This window comes from Eptesicus fuscus, chromosome 11 (genome assembly GCF_027574615.1).
Source record: "Eptesicus fuscus isolate TK198812 chromosome 11, DD_ASM_mEF_20220401, whole genome shotgun sequence".
Lineage (NCBI taxonomy): Eukaryota > Metazoa > Chordata > Mammalia > Chiroptera > Vespertilionidae > Eptesicus > Eptesicus fuscus.
Window position 1 is genome coordinate 90,602,636 of NC_072483.1, and position 15,196 is coordinate 90,617,831.

Here is a 15,196-nt window from a genome sequence, read left to right on the forward strand (position 1 = left end):
GCACTTGTCATTCGGCACAAGAACAGACAAATAGATCTATGGAACAGAACAGAGAGCCCAGAAATTGACCCAAGCCATTACGCTCAATTAATATTTGACAAAGGAGGCAAGAACATACAATGGAGTTAAGACAGCCTCTTCAATAAATAGTGTTGGGAAAATTGGACAGATACATGCCAAAAAAATGAAACTAGACCACCAACCTACACCATACACAAGAGTAAACTCAAAATGGACTAAAGATTTAAATGCAAGTCGTGAAACCATAAAAATCCTAGAAGAAACCATAGGCAACAGAATCTCAGATATCTCTGGTAGCAATGTTTGTGGCTACACCTAGGGCAGTGGTCGGCAAACTGCGGCTCGCGAGCCACATGCAGCTCGCAAGCCGCGGTTTGCCGCTCTATTGACTGAGTTTGCCACCCACTGGTAGGGGCTTAATCACAAGGAACAGCAACAGCCTGTAATTATTGGAATCTAGAATCTAGGTCAGTGGTCGGCAAACTCATTAGTCAACAGAGTGGCAAACCTCGGCTTGCAAGCCGCATGTGGTTCGCGAGCTGCAGTTTGCCGACCACGGTCCTAGGGCAAAGGAAACGAAGGCGAAAACAGATGAGACTGCATCAAAATAAAAAGCTTCTGGGGGGAGAGATCAACCAAAGGACTTGTGTGCATGCATACGAGCCTAACCACATGTGAGTGGTTAAGGACAACAGGGGGGTGGGGGCATCCGTGGGGAGGGGTGGGGGATGGGAATGGGGGGATGAGGACAAATATGTGACACCTTAATCAATAAAGAAATTTAAAAAAATAATAAAATAAAATAGAAAGCTTCTGCACAGCAAAAGAAAACATCAACAAAGTAAAACACTAATCCCAAAGAACATGCGCGCCTACGTTCATTGCAGTGTGACTGACAACAGCCAAGACTGGAAGCAGCCCGAGTGCCGTCAGTACGTGAGTGGATAAAAAAGCTGCGGTACATCCACACAATGGGATACTACTCAGCCTTAAAAAGGAAGGAAATGTTACCTTTTGCAACAGCAAGGACAGACCCGGAAATGATGCTGAAGTGGAATAAGCCAGCCAGAGAAAGACAAGTACCACGTGATCTCACTTCTGTGTGGAATCTAATCAACACAACAAACTAACAAAGTGCAGACAGACCCATGGGCTGACAGCTACCGGGGGAGGAGGCGTGGGGGCTGGGTGAGAAGGGTGAAGGGACCAAGCACAGAAGAGCCTCCGGGACACAGACAACAGCGTGGCGGCCGCCCGGTGGAGGGGTCGGAAGGCGGTGGGAGCGGGTCAAGGGGGAATAAACGGTGATGGAAGGAGACAACTCGGGGTGGTAAGCACGTAATAGGCCCACGATGTACTGAATTGTACACCTATACAATTTCATGAACCAATGTCGCCCCAATAAACTCCATTTTAAAAAATCACCTAATCCAAACACCTGGATTATCGCACGAAGGAGATGGATATGTAACAGACCAGGATGGTCAGGTGTGAAAGGGGAAACCTAGGTGGTGAGCACACAGGAGTTTGCACTAAAGCTCACGCACATCGCTGATGTCTGGAAGCTTTCATGAAACTTGGGAAAGCCCCCCCCCCACCCCCACTCCGTGCTTCCTCAGAAACAGTGACTGCGCGCTGGGTACGCGGCCATCCAGAGGCTGCGGTGGGCATCCCGTGCCTTCCTCGTGGCCACTGACCTCCTTCCTGGCACCAAGCCCGCCCCGTCCTCCCTCTTCCTCATCAGCTCCACACCGTGCCCTCGCCCTCGGGGCAAAGCGGGATGGGCCAGAGCACAGGGAACCCGGCTACCGGGCCGGTGTGCCATGACTCACCCCTACACGCGGCGGGCCGTCAGCACCGTCCTGGGCCCAGAAGAGACTAAAAGGCTGGCTGTTTCATACACACACACCTGGCTGCAATAAATGGCTTACAAATGTTCAGATCGCCTTCTGATGAGAAATGGCCAGCACCTGCCTCTTCTTCCCACTGCCCCTGGGAGGAAGTGGGCATTGACTGGCCCTGCGGGGGGGCGGGGGGGAGCAGGTGTCTGCACCCATTGGCGCCCACCACCCCCACTGCTCTTGTATGCGAGGCTCCTGGGCAGGGCAGGGAAGGCCCAGGGCTCCAACTGTGTAGCCGTCCCCGGAGGCACTGGCGCTGGCTGCCAGGTGTATGGTTTCCATCTGAACCACCCAGCGACTGAGGCCAGAGGTCCCCGGACCCCCCCCCCCCCCGCCCCATCAGTGATGCTGAAACCACCTCGCCCAACTGGCAGTCACACCGTGCCTGCGGACACTACTTGTGCAGGAGGCTTGTTGCAGCTGCCCCTCCTGCAGAACGTGATCAGGGTCCGTAAGAGGCAGGTTCTCAGAAATGTTTACCTCCAACCCAACTACCCACCCACCCCACCCCCCCCCCCCCCACAGAAGTAGGAGTGAGCTGTATGAACAAGTTACAGGGGCAAAAGCAAGGGCCTTGGTGCTTTGGAGGGGAGGTAAAGGTGTCACGCCTGGGGGGCGGGGGGGCGGGGACGGACAGGCGCACAGCTCCAGGAGCCAGCCCCCTGCTCTTCACCTTGGCCAGCAGCTCAGTAATGAAGCAGGGGCCTAGGGCCTGGGGGAGGAGCCTGGTGAAGGTGGGCAGTGCTGCAAACATATTTGCTGGGATAAGCCACAAGAAAACCCATTAAAAAAAAAAAAAGTTAACGGAACCCTCAGGGAAACTTCTCCCTTTGATCTGTGTAGGCCCAGATGAAGCCAGGGAGACTCCACTCGGATCTGATCTCTAAACTGCTATCACGTAAAGCATGCTGAGCCCAATTCACGCACACACTCCCGTCCGGGCCGTGCTCCCTGCTCCGCTGGACCCCTCGCTGCCCGCAGCTCTGCCCGTGGGCGGCGTCTCACCCTGTACCATCTAGAACGCGGGGGTGTCCTAGCCCCCCAACGGTAGAAGCTGAGGAGCTTCCACGTGTGCCTCAAAGCAAGACTATTCCAGTGCTCAGGGAGGCGCCCTGGCAGGAGACAAGGCTCCCAGTCTCTCGAGGGCGGCTCTCCCAGACCCCCGAGCTCTCCCGGAACGCTGAGAACATTCCACACCTCTAAGGAGCTCCCGGGGAATCCGTGCAGGTGCTAACTGCTCTTTGCATTCAACAGTCAACGTACAGGCCAAGGTGACAGGCTTGACTCTGTCCAGGAACATATACTCCGATGGAGTAAAACAACTTGAACGTATGGTGGGAAGTGGGTCAAGAACTGGCTTTTGAAGACATGGCAACACGCCCTGGCTGGTGTGGCTCAGTGGATAGAGCATCAGCCTGCAGACTGAAGGGCCCTGGGTTCGATTCCCAGTCAGGGCACAGGCCTGTGTTGCAGGCTGTCCCCAGTAGGGGGCGTACAGGAAGCAGCTGATCAATGATTCTCTCCTCATTGATGTTTCTGTCTCCCTCCCTCTCTGAAATCAATAAAAATATATTTAAAAAAATAAAGACACGTCAACAACCCTCCGGCAGAGAGGTGCGTTGGACAAGCGTGACGGTGAGGGCTGTGGCGTCCGCGGGGCCTCCCCACGCCTGGGCTCTGTCCTCCGACAGCTGCCACCAGGCTGCCACCTGGGGAGCCACAATGAAATGGGCCGTCTCTCAAGACAGGAACGGAACGTCTGCCTGCCAAACTTGGTAAAATGTGCATTTCCTCTCCGTCACACCGGCTATGCCCGTGCGTGCACAGCCCGTTCTTAGTGAGAAACCGTGTGAAATAAGTGGCTTGACAGGTGGTGTGGCCTCATGTTCTGTTCTGTTCCTTACAGTGATCTGGGCTCTGAAAAACCATCGTCAGGCCTTTAGCTCAGAACCCTGACATGATCCGGGTCCAGGATCTGATACAAACTCTGGTACATCCTAGTAAAGCAAATGTCGAGGAATGAATTTGGAGGAAAGCTGGCTCTGCCTGCGAGGGGAGTTCTTCTCCTAGCTTCCCCCTCGGGGCCTGACGTGACAGCGCTATTATGTCAGACTCTCTCAGAAGCAAGCCTTCACATGATGATAGACTGCGTGAAAGGTGGGGCTGTTCACCCCAACACGTAGGGGACAATACACAGATGTATCACCGCCAAGTTCCGCCTTTACCCGCCACAGGGCTCACGCGGGGGAAACTGTGACCCCTTTTCTACTAGAAATGTGCAGACCCTCACCCGACAGGGCTAAGATGAAGAGCAGGAAAAACAGGTTTAAAAATAAAGTCCGTCACAGGGCAAGTAATCCCAGGAGCCAGCCCACAGGGGAGGAGATTAAAAACAGGGGTACGTGTTCCACGTTGTTTCCACATGGCGTTCGGGTTTGGGGTGTCTGGAGCCTTTCCGAATACTTCCAAGAACCTAAGGAATCACCTAACTGCGTGGAGCAGTCATTACCTTACTGAGGCCAGAACAGGCGTTTCAGTCATGGGGACATCAGATCTCTATCAACGTCAAATGCCTGTGTCTTCATTGATGTAAGACTCTCCCTTCTAGGGAGATGATCTAGGGCCAGTTAACCCCTTCCTACACTTGAAACGCTCTCCTAACAAAAATTGTAACTTTTTTTTTATACTAACCTCACATCTACTTGTTTCCAGCCATCATTCCCTTGGCTTCATTACCCAACCAAGCCAATCAAGCATTCTTTTAAAATGTTACACGACAGCCCTGGCCAGTTTGGCTCAGTGGGTAGAGCATCAGCCTGCAGACTGAAGGGTCCCAGGTTCGATTCCAGCCAAGTGCACATGCCTGGGTTGCGGGCTCGATCCCCCGTAGGGGATGTGTCGAGGCAGCCAATCACTGAATCTCTCTCATCATTGAGGTTTCTCTCTCCCTCTCCCTTCCTCTCTGAAGTCAATAAAAATGTATTTTTAAAAAATGTTACATGATAAAAATACAAGCGACAAACAATATTACAAATGTTCAGGGTGCCCTCAAGTTGAACTGTCCTCACGTGCAAAATGGAATTCCTGCAGCTACAGGGGCAGAGCTGAGCGGGTAGGGGCACTTGGGGAGATGCGCAGGCCCCGGGCACGTCCCCGGCCTGGGGTCCACCTCCCTCCTCCTGTGCCCCAGCAACCCCCGAGGCCGGCCAGCCCAGGCGGCCAGCGGGGCCGCGACCGCAGCCCCTCAGATGGGTTTTGTGGAAATGAGATGGGGTCACCCCGGAGCGTGTGCTTCTGTACTGAGTGAGGGGTGTTTGTGCTCAGGTGTTTAAACGTGTCTGAGAGGGAGCTGAGAGCCGAGCGCCAGGAAGGGGAAGGCGGCGAACCTTCTTCCTCTTCGTGCTGAGTGCGTCCAGGCAGACGGCGCGCGAGCGTTCGCAACGGACGGACGGACACTCCCTGTTTGCGTTTGAGAGGCTTCCCTTGAGAAAAAAGAAACTTGTTAATAGATGACACAAAGCACAGACAAGGTTAGAGCATTACAAGTGTCAATCACAACAGCACCGGCTGAGGTCTTCCTTCCTCTTAAAAATCACCTTTAGCCGAAACCGGTGTGGCTCAGTGGATAGAGCAACGGCCTGCGGACTCAAGGGTCCTGGGTTCGATTCCGGTCAAGGGCATGTACCTTGGTTGCGGGCACATCCCCAGTGGGGGGTGTGCAGGAGGCAGCTGATCGATGTTTCCCTCTCATCAATGTTTCTAGCTCTCTATCCCTCTCCCTTCCTCTCTGTAAAAAATCAATAAAATATATATTTTTTTAAAAACAAAACAATAAATCACCTTTAACACAATATTCTCCCACCAACAGTGTTCTTGCTCCTCCCACTACTTGATTTAAAAGAAAAAATGATGCACTAATTTGTACACAATCTCTGTAATATTGTAAACATCTTAAGAAAATATCAGTCATAAAGCCAAATGAACTATAATCATCATACATACAGGAAAAACTTTTCTATAGTACAGGGCGGGGCAAAAGTAGGGTTACAGTTGCTCATACGGGAAATAGCACAATAACAACACAAGAATCAACTGTTTTGCCTACTCACAACTGTGACCCTGCTTTGGCCCCACCTGTACATACATAAGCCCGTTACCCAAGCGCTACACACCATACAGGTAACCGCCTCGAGATGGTTCAGGAGTTCGTCTACCCCGAACTCTCCTCAGAAGTGGCCTAATACAGGCGTCAACGTTTCTGAAATATTTGTTACGTACACTCAATTAGAACCAGGAAGTAATCTGGCGCAGACTTTATATTCAAACACTACGGAATTTTTAGAAAACCAAGTCGACTTCAATTCTTTGTGATTTGAAGTGCGGACAGAGACACAGCAGCCAAGCAGCGCCGGGCAGTCCCCAGGGTGGAGCCACCAGGACCAGGGCGGGCACACGCGCTGGCTCTCGCTGCAAGCCGCTGGAAGAGCAGAGGAAGGAGGTCTGTTACCGTGAATGCACATTTTTATTCAAGACATAATAAAGGTAGAACTCTAACACAGGAAACTCGGCCAGTTATCCACCCCACAACGGACAGTGGACCTGGGGAGCATTTACAACACAGGAGCAAACTCGTACATTTCTGAATAAAGCTGTCTTCGCTTCTGAGAGAGCCATTTCCTAACTTTTGCTGATAAGGCTTGGTCATGTGTGTTCAGGAACGCGGACAATCCACACCACACAGCACACACACACCCTCCAAGTCAAGAAAGCACCTAGGCTGGCTGAGTTTCTGCAAGTCCCTAGGGCCCTGTAACGAGATGGCTGATTTCTCCATGGATTCAACTCTAATTGCCTTCACTATGTGTACTTCCCCTAATTTTTAACAATAATCAGATCCATGCTTATTAGGCTTATACCGCCTTCAAATTATACTTTTAATATTGGACGTGATAGCTTCAAAAAAGTATTCAAGGCCTCAGTTTTAAAATTCTCCTTCAGTGTAACACACAAGGATGATAACGAAGAGTGATGGGACTGCTCTAACATGAAGTACACGCAGCTTTCTCCTAAAAATCACTCGTTAGACTACAGATCGGATTCTGGTAAAGAATGTGGGGTTTTTTTGGTAATAAAACAGGAGTTGAGGATGATTCAGTCCTTGGAAAAATCTTAATAGCAGCCACTCATTGATGAAGCCAGTCATTCCAGGAGTCACAAACACTCACAAATCACTGTTAGCATTGATTAAGTTTTTGGTGGCCTTTTTTTTTTTTTTTTTTGTGGTCATCACTTTAGTTGGCAATATCTGACTTTAAGACAGAGAACAGCTCCCACTAAGCCTTATTTTAAATATTACAAACTGTCCGCAGAAGGTGGACTCACAGAGGCTGTAATGCTGATGATGTCTTAAGTAGCTCCCCCATGGACGGGGGGCAGGCTGTTGAGGCTACCCAAAGACATTTTGGCTCTAGAAATCAACACCCCTACTTTTCAGCGTGTTCCCATTCTTCCACAGGAGACTCGAGCAGCTTAACAGTCTTGCTATAAAAGCAAACAACTCTTGTTAACAAACCAGAAACATAAAAGGAAACCGACAAAGAACGGTTTTCACAGTTAACCATAAATAAAAGTGCAGTGCGTGTTCAAGTAGGGCACGTAGTTTACACACTACGTGTGGTGTTTGGCATCGGTCATCTTTTCAAGGCTCTCCGAGGGTCCCTGCCATTACTTATTGTGGCCGTGCCTGTCTGATTACCAGCTGCTCCAGCTGGCTGCGGGTTCCCAGGCCCCCGGCCATTGCTTCTACCAGCAAAGGAAAACTGGCATCCCCGTGGTTCTGGGCTGGGCTGAACCCCATTTCCTAAAAAGAGAATATAAAAATTCATCACCATTTTCAGACACTGATCTACAGAGGTGCACCTATTTGCTGTTCACACATGGTATTAATGCTTACAAGTAATACTGGGGAAAACAAATGCCTTTAAACTCCTGGGGGGAAATCCCATTAAGTTCTAGGTTTATTCAAACACGAGAGGCCCGGTGCACGAAATTCGTGCATGGGGGGGGGGGTCCCCTCAGCCCAGCCTGCACCCTCTCCAATCCGGGACCCCTCGAGGGATGTCTGACTGCCGGTTTAGACCTAATCCTTGGGACTAAACCGGCAGTCAGACATCCCTCTTGCAATTCGGGACTGCTGGCTCCTAACCGCTCACCTGCCTACCTGCCTGTCTGATGGCCCCTAACTGCTCTCACCTGCCGGCCTGATCGCCCCTAACCTCTCTGCCTGCTGGCCTGATCGCCCCCAACTGCCTCTGCCTCGGCCCCGCCACCTTGGCTTTGTCCAGAAGGACATCCAGGAGGATGTCCAGAAGACATCCAGTCTATCCAGTTTAATTAGCATGTTACCCTTTAATTAGTATAGATGTGACTACTGGAAATATACTGACTTGATGCTGTATTAACAGAGAGGAAAATAGAGCAACTTGGGCAACAGAATGAGAAACGGGTCGAGTAGGAAGAGCACAGATAACGCACTGCCTTCACCACCAGGGAAGACGGAGAAAGGGCAAGTGGCACGTGAGTCCTGGCACTGGACTCAAATACGGCCAATGATGATTCACGAGAACGGAATTCTAACTTTTTAAAGAAGTTTCCACAGTGCAGTGATCGGCTACCAGCTCAAAGAGGAACAGCCACCCGAAATAAACTCTGGTCCCAAAAGACTTCTCCTCAGTTACCTAAGGACCAAACTTCCAAAAACCTTCCACCTGGCTGCAAAAACCACGAACAGGACGTTTAAGGGTATTTGAAGGGTAAAAGCTAATCTTTTAAAGGGGCAGTGGTCAGCATGTGAAAAAGGAAGGTGAGTTATTAGTCTGAAGATAAAAGGCTTTCCGTGCATAAAAATAACCAGTAGCTCGGCACCTGTCAGTCACTGGGCTACAGAAAGGACACATCTCCGAAACGTGGACGTCTCTATTATCAGCCAACGTGCACCACTATTCCCAGGAACTGGCCCAAATGTTTCAATAGAGTGAGCTCAATAAATTAGTTTAAAGGCTATCTGCTTTCTAGAAAATCAGCTATTTGGGAATTCCCTGGTTACCAGTAGTTCCCTTTTAGAACTAATTTATGCCTAATGACAAAGTTTTCCTCTAAAGCTTTCGTAAAATATATATTCTAGAATTCTCACACCTGATTACAATTATGAAAAGAAAAAAAAATCTTACCCACTGATCCAAATGTACCTGTACCCATATTACCATTCATGGAATTATTCTTCTGTTCACTATGTGCCTAAAAAAAATATTTTAATTTAACCAAATGAAGACTAAAAATCAAAAACACACTTTACATTATTAAAACATGTTGTATCCATTCCCTTAATTTCTCAGGTTTTCTTAAACAAATTTTTAATATATTTATCCAAGTCCATTCAATGTTAAAATACTCATGTTCCCCAAACCTCTCATTTTATTTCATTTCCAGATATTACTCCCCACTCCCCAAAGTGCTAAATGGCACAGACACTTAAATATATGACACCACAGAAACATATTCAGGCTCACAGAGCCAACAGAATAAAAAGGACTTTGAAAAGGACTTTTCATGACTTTTTAGACCGTCTTCATTACACTCTGGGTGTGACAGGGTTGGCAATCTCGCCATGGAATCATGGCAGACGGTCAAAATCAGCCTCGTCATAAAAGCAGACTTTAATTACCCCTTTGTTTGGTTGTCCTCGATAGTCTGGATTGGGTTCACTGAAATTTGGCACTTCTGAATAAACCATACAAAACCTGAAAGAAAACAAAGCAAAAGTTAAATGACTTCTGAAATAATCAACCTTTCTTTATCTAACATGCCTAAGTGACAGGAAGGAAGGATTTAGGTATCAAACTAACTAATTAAAAAGCAACCTGCTAACTAACTCTATTCTAACAGAAACGTCCTCCATGCATCTGTTCCATAAAAGCATCAAATATGTGACTGCCTACAACGTGTGGAACATTCTCCTCTGCATTTTGGTTCTTCTTCTGGGCCACAAAAACCAATCATGGCAAAGAGCAAGGACACAGAAACACATCCGTCCTGTCCTGTCCTCCCACAGGCTGAGGCCACGGAACCACGTGACTCGGAGCTCCAGAGCGGGTCCTCGAGCACTGGGGATGGGTTAGCACCGACCCATCCACACACTCTCATCCGGTCCCCTGCGGACCACGCGCTGGGAACCTGCAAAGATAGTCATTCAAGGTTAGGAGTGGATGCTGAGGCATCAGTACAGACACCACAGTGACAGTCCATCCCAGTGCTTCCTGTGAGCGGACTGTGGGCTACATGAACGTTATACACAAGCCCCTCACCCCACAAATAAGGAATGAGAACTAGTTTTGGTAAATGCTAGGCTGACCCTAACAAAGCTAAGTCACTAGGAACTGAGTGGCCTCCAGTGGTTCTTCACTCACCTGATCTCCGTGACAGACACTTCTCTACACAGGAAGGTCAGGACAGGAGCCTCATCTCTCAGTAACGTGGATGTGAAACCCTTCCACTGCCCCACTAATACTCTAAATGCAAACATAAGCCATACGCGGATCCTAATTTTCCTCCCAAGAGTGTTCCCAGTTTCTGATCTGTAAAAGCTGGCAACAGCCTGGCTGGTGTGGCTCAGTGGTTGAGCGTCGACCCCTGAACCAGGAGGTCACGGTTCAATTCCCGGACATGACACAGGCCTGGGTTGGGGGCTCGATCCCCAATACGTGGCGTGCAGGAGGCAGCCAGTCAATGCTTCTCTCTCATCTTTGATGTGTCTATCTCTCTCCCCTTCTCCCTTTGTCTCTGGAATCAGTAAAAATATATTTATTAAAAAGAAAAAAGCTGGCAAGATTATTTTTCCACACAAAGCATCTTAACCCTGCAGTTAGGAAGAGAATTTTCCTTTATTTATTTATATCTTTATTTGTTGGGTGCCACCACTGTTGCTTCTCTCCAAATACCCTCTGATTTAGTGGGCATGAAGTAGATGTCCAAGCATTAACCTAGCACCGTGGTCGGCAAACTGCGGCTCGCGAGCCACATGCGGCTCTTTGGCCCCTTGAGTGTTGGCTCTTCCACAAAATACCACGGCCTGGGTGAGTCTATTTTGAAGACGTGGCGTTAGAAGAAGTTTAAGTTTAAGAAATTGGGCTCTCAAAAGACATTTCAATCGTCGTACTGTTGATATTTGGCTCTGCGGACTGATGAGTTTGCCGACCCCTGACCTAGCAGAACGGACCAATGATGGGATGTAGTGCCTACACCCACGTTTATGAGTACCTCCCACATGTCTAGGCGAGCCTGGGGGCCGCATTACCTGTACACCCCTAGAGAGGATGGCTCCTCCAGGTCGGGGTGGAGATTACCAGGCAGCCCGCATGCCTGCGCGGCACCTAGCCTGTGGGTAAACACAGCACTTCGGGGGGCGCTGCCACCAGCCCTTGTCCCATGAGGACATCTTCACCCACAAACAGAGAGGACGAACATGTGAACTCATGGCCAGAACATACACCTCGTGTCTTATCTGGCAATTCACCGGACGACAGAAGCTACTTCACAGGGCACTAATGACACTGGAGAAGCTCATTCCCCAAACCCGCGCATGGACAGCTGTTCCACGGACCCCTCCACGGGAAGCTATTCCCGCAGGCGGGCTGCTGAAGGCGTGCGGGTGGCCAGCCAGAAACAAGCCAAGGAAAGGGTTTGCCGTTTAGACCTACCAGCCATTTTAGGAGAAATTCGTACTTTTCTCAATTACACAAAACGTACTTACTCCCCGATTTTCTGAAGTTCTCCGCCCCTTCCAGTATAAAGCGTCAGACACCCTTTCCACATGGAAGCATACCTAGAGAGAAAAGAAACATCAGTTCCGTAGAAATATGTCATCAGGTAAGTCTTTATGCCGTATTTTTTGTATTGGGTGTGGATGTGTCTACCAGAGCAAATCAACTGCAATTAATGAGCCTAACTTGAACTTGTTACTGACTAAGGCAAGACACAAAGAAAATTCTACTGCCCAAGTCTCACATCATCATCTAAACTATAACTAACTCTGGAAAGCAGGTCTTTTTGCAAAGCAAGCACTGTTGTTATACCCCAAGGATCTCATCTTTGGTCAGTTAACAACAGAACTTACAATTGCAGAGATTCAAGCAGAAATTGTTTTTAACCACAGGATAAATATAAAATCATCACCCTCGTGTTTTCTTTTATACTCATTTACTTGGTCTCCTCAGAAATTGATATAATTGCTTTTCCTTTACTTCCACAACACACCTAGGGTTCCCAAGCTACAAAAAAAGTTGGTAAAATTTAATCCAGGGCTAAAAAAACTAAGATCACAAATCTTTCACACATCTACCTTCTCAAATTTGCAATTTTTAGTACCAACTTGGGTGAACAATTATTTACTCTTAACAATTTTGAATGCAGACAAAATCATTAGATAGAAATAACCCTATACATATATCTAAGAAAAAACTGTAAATTAATCAATATTATAAAAACCAGTCGAAGGTCTGGTTTCCAGTGGCTCTTTGTACAACTACTCTGGTAACTTCATGACTTAGAATAAGTTGTAATCAAATATTGTTTACGCATAGTGACAGTTCATCTTTTAACTCAGGTAATAAAAATTTGCTAGTTCCACATTATATATTTACCTTAATTTATAGGAATGAGTCACTTATTAAAGATACCATTCACCCATCTTATGTTGGATAAGAGGTGACTCAGAAGACAGTGTATTATTTCACCTTACTAAGTAAAAATTAATGCGTATTTTGAGAAAAATTTGAAGTTACTGCAATTGAAACATTTCACTGTTTCAGGAATGAGATGGACATTTGCAGGGTTTTCTGATAAACATATCAATATTCAAATTACCTTTATTTAAATGTATACCTTTCTTCAAAAGCCACTTTTCTTAGATCCAACCGGAATTTAAGGGCCTCACAATGGCTGTATTATGTTAGAAAGTAAGGTGTAATGGTCCCCATTTTATAGAACAGCACATTGATGATGTATAATAACTTCCAGGTCACACTGGAGTTAGGAAATAGTAGTAATAGTTTCTTTAGTTTTGAATTCTCCTTTAAATTGTACTCCTTGGTAACCATATTCCTATAGGTACTGTGACAGCTACTGAATTTGGTTTTTCCCATTTTTTTGGGTGCACACACCTATGTACTTCCTCTGACTACAAAAGTATGAAATACTCGGAAGGAGATGCTGTTTACAGTGTATAAAATACTGTAAATCACTAGACAAGATGCTTTGGCAGCCAAAACAGCTTTAATTATGGGAATCCTCACCACACCCTCCCAGGCAGGAAGGCTCTTGTGTAGGTGAAGGATGTGGATGTGTAACAGACGGTGTCACCGTGAGTCAGTGTGTGAGAATCCAGGCTAAGTCCTGACTCCCACTTCCTTCTCTGATGGGACTCTGCCTCCCTTCCTGAGGCTGGAGGCCTGTAAGGTATCACCGAAGGGTCCCTCCTTCCGTCATCCAACTCCTCCCCGAGGTTCTCCTTCCTGGGCCGGCATCCACTTCCACCCACTTTCCCTGCAGTTCGGACCAATGCATCACAACTCTACTGACCGGTTCCAAAATCTCTTTTAAAGACCCTTTTCTGGCCTCTTATCTTCCCGTAAAGATAAACTACCACACACACGGACGAAAAGACTGCGCTAAAGGACTCTGAAAGGCCCATCTTCTGACTTTTCTGGACGAAGACCCAGACGTCTCTCCACCGAGCGTTCTCTGCGTATCATTCTGGGACGGTTGTTTTAGTCATTATTTTTATTTCTTAATTTAAATTCTACATTGTTTTTTAAGTTCCTTTATTGATTAAGGTATCAGATGTTTGTCCTGGGTTGTGCACCACACGACCTTCCAGTGTGGGCCACCAGCCATCACGTCCAAGAACGTGCCTCCCACACACTGTCAGCTTCCCCTCTCAATAAAACGGGCACAAAAATGCTGGCAGGATGGCATGTCATTAAAACAGGAGGAAAAAACACCCTGACAACTACATTAAATAATTCATGGGAGAGAGGAAATATTGACTGTGGGAACCTTCTCAACCTATTTTATATTTTAGACTCAGGGATCCCAGAGCAGGGTTGAAAAGTCGATCTAACCTGTGCCCTGAGGTCAGAGGGCAGGGGGGTGGGGGGCAGGGGAGCCTGGGTTCCTGGCTGAAGCCGGCTGCGCCCCACGGCCAGGCAAGGCCAGGCGGCTGCAATGCTCCCGCCGGCCCCCCTCCACCCGGCCCGGCAGAGGGGCCCGCAGCCTGCACCCCGGAGGCTCCCGCCCCGCCCCGCACACCTACCCGCGGGTCAACCGGATGATGTCCCCCGGCTGGATGAGCCCCCCGATCTCGTCCCACACGGAGATGGTGATGCTGCCCGTCTTGTCGGCCACCTTGCAGGACCGCACCTCGTGGCCGTCTTTGGTTTTGGTCACGCGTCCTGGGGGGTCACAAACCGAAGGGGCGGTTACTGGGGAACGGGGACCCCCAAGGGCTCCCGACGCCGCCTCCGGGTCTGGCGGCACCTGAACGGTGGGGGGACCAGACCCAAGCCCGGGCGGGGGGAGACGGCACCACGTGGGCGGGGGAGGGGAGGGCAGCCGCGGCGCCGTCCCTCCGGCCCCGCCGCGCGGGGGCTGCGGCGGGCTGCGGCCTCACTTACCTATCTCCAGGACAATAAAGACGACATTTAAGTTTTTCAGTCCGGCCTTAATGTCTTTTATGAAAAGAGGGGGGTCGCTGACCCCGTTCATACTGAGGCAGGTGCGGGGCGGCTGCGGAGGCGCGGGCGGGAGGGAGCGGGACCGGCCTCCCACCCCCGGGGCAGGGGCAGGGCCCGGGGCGACCTGGGGCGGGGGCGGCACGAGGGGGGGCGGAAAGCGACTAGTCAGGGACCGAGGAAACCAGGCGGAGGGCAACGAGCCCTAAAAAAAAAAAAAAAACGCAAAAAAAAAAAAAAAAAAGCTCACGGATTTAAAAGGAAAAAATGACGAACCACTCCGCACACCAACCCCGCTCCCAGAGGGGCGACAGGCAGGCAAGCGTGCGCGCTGCCCGCCCCGGGAGAAAAGGCAGAAAAAAGACAGCGAGGGGACGCCTCCGCCCCGAGCCGCGCTCACATACACGGGGGCGCGCGCCCGATGCGTCCCGGGCGCCGGGAGAGGACCGGCTGTCACCGCGAACCGGGAGCGCACGCCGCGCTGCTGCT

At 49.3% G+C, this 15,196-nt stretch overlaps 1 protein-coding gene across 4 annotated transcripts; it reads right to left on the reverse strand.

Moving 5' to 3' along the window:
- Nucleotides 1-4,865: 4,865 nt before the first annotated feature.
- On the reverse strand, nucleotides 4,866-14,854 carry NABP1 (nucleic acid binding protein 1). Of its 4 annotated transcripts, XR_008557479.1 has the most exons (8): nucleotides 14,651-14,842; nucleotides 14,290-14,428; nucleotides 11,731-11,802; nucleotides 9,646-9,721; nucleotides 9,152-9,218; nucleotides 7,678-7,782; nucleotides 7,305-7,463; nucleotides 5,642-6,399 (listed from the first exon to the last, which is right to left on the reverse strand). XR_008557479.1 is itself a non-coding variant. In XM_054723337.1 (7 exons), the coding sequence occupies exons 1-7, from the start codon at nucleotides 14,739-14,741 to the stop codon at nucleotides 5,013-5,015; spliced, it is 942 nt and encodes a 313-aa protein (XP_054579312.1). In that variant the 5' UTR covers nucleotides 14,742-14,854; the 3' UTR covers nucleotides 4,866-5,012. The 4 variants fall into 4 exon arrangements, 3 of the variants coding, with proteins under 3 accessions (XP_054579312.1, XP_054579313.1, XP_008144723.2); XM_054723337.1 differs by lacking the exons at nucleotides 5,642-6,399; nucleotides 7,305-7,463 and adding an exon at nucleotides 4,866-5,404 and having other exon boundaries at nucleotides 14,651-14,854; XM_054723338.1 differs by lacking the exon at nucleotides 5,642-6,399 and having other exon boundaries at nucleotides 6,426-7,463; nucleotides 14,651-14,843.
- Between the last annotated feature and the right edge of the window lie 342 nt (nucleotides 14,855-15,196).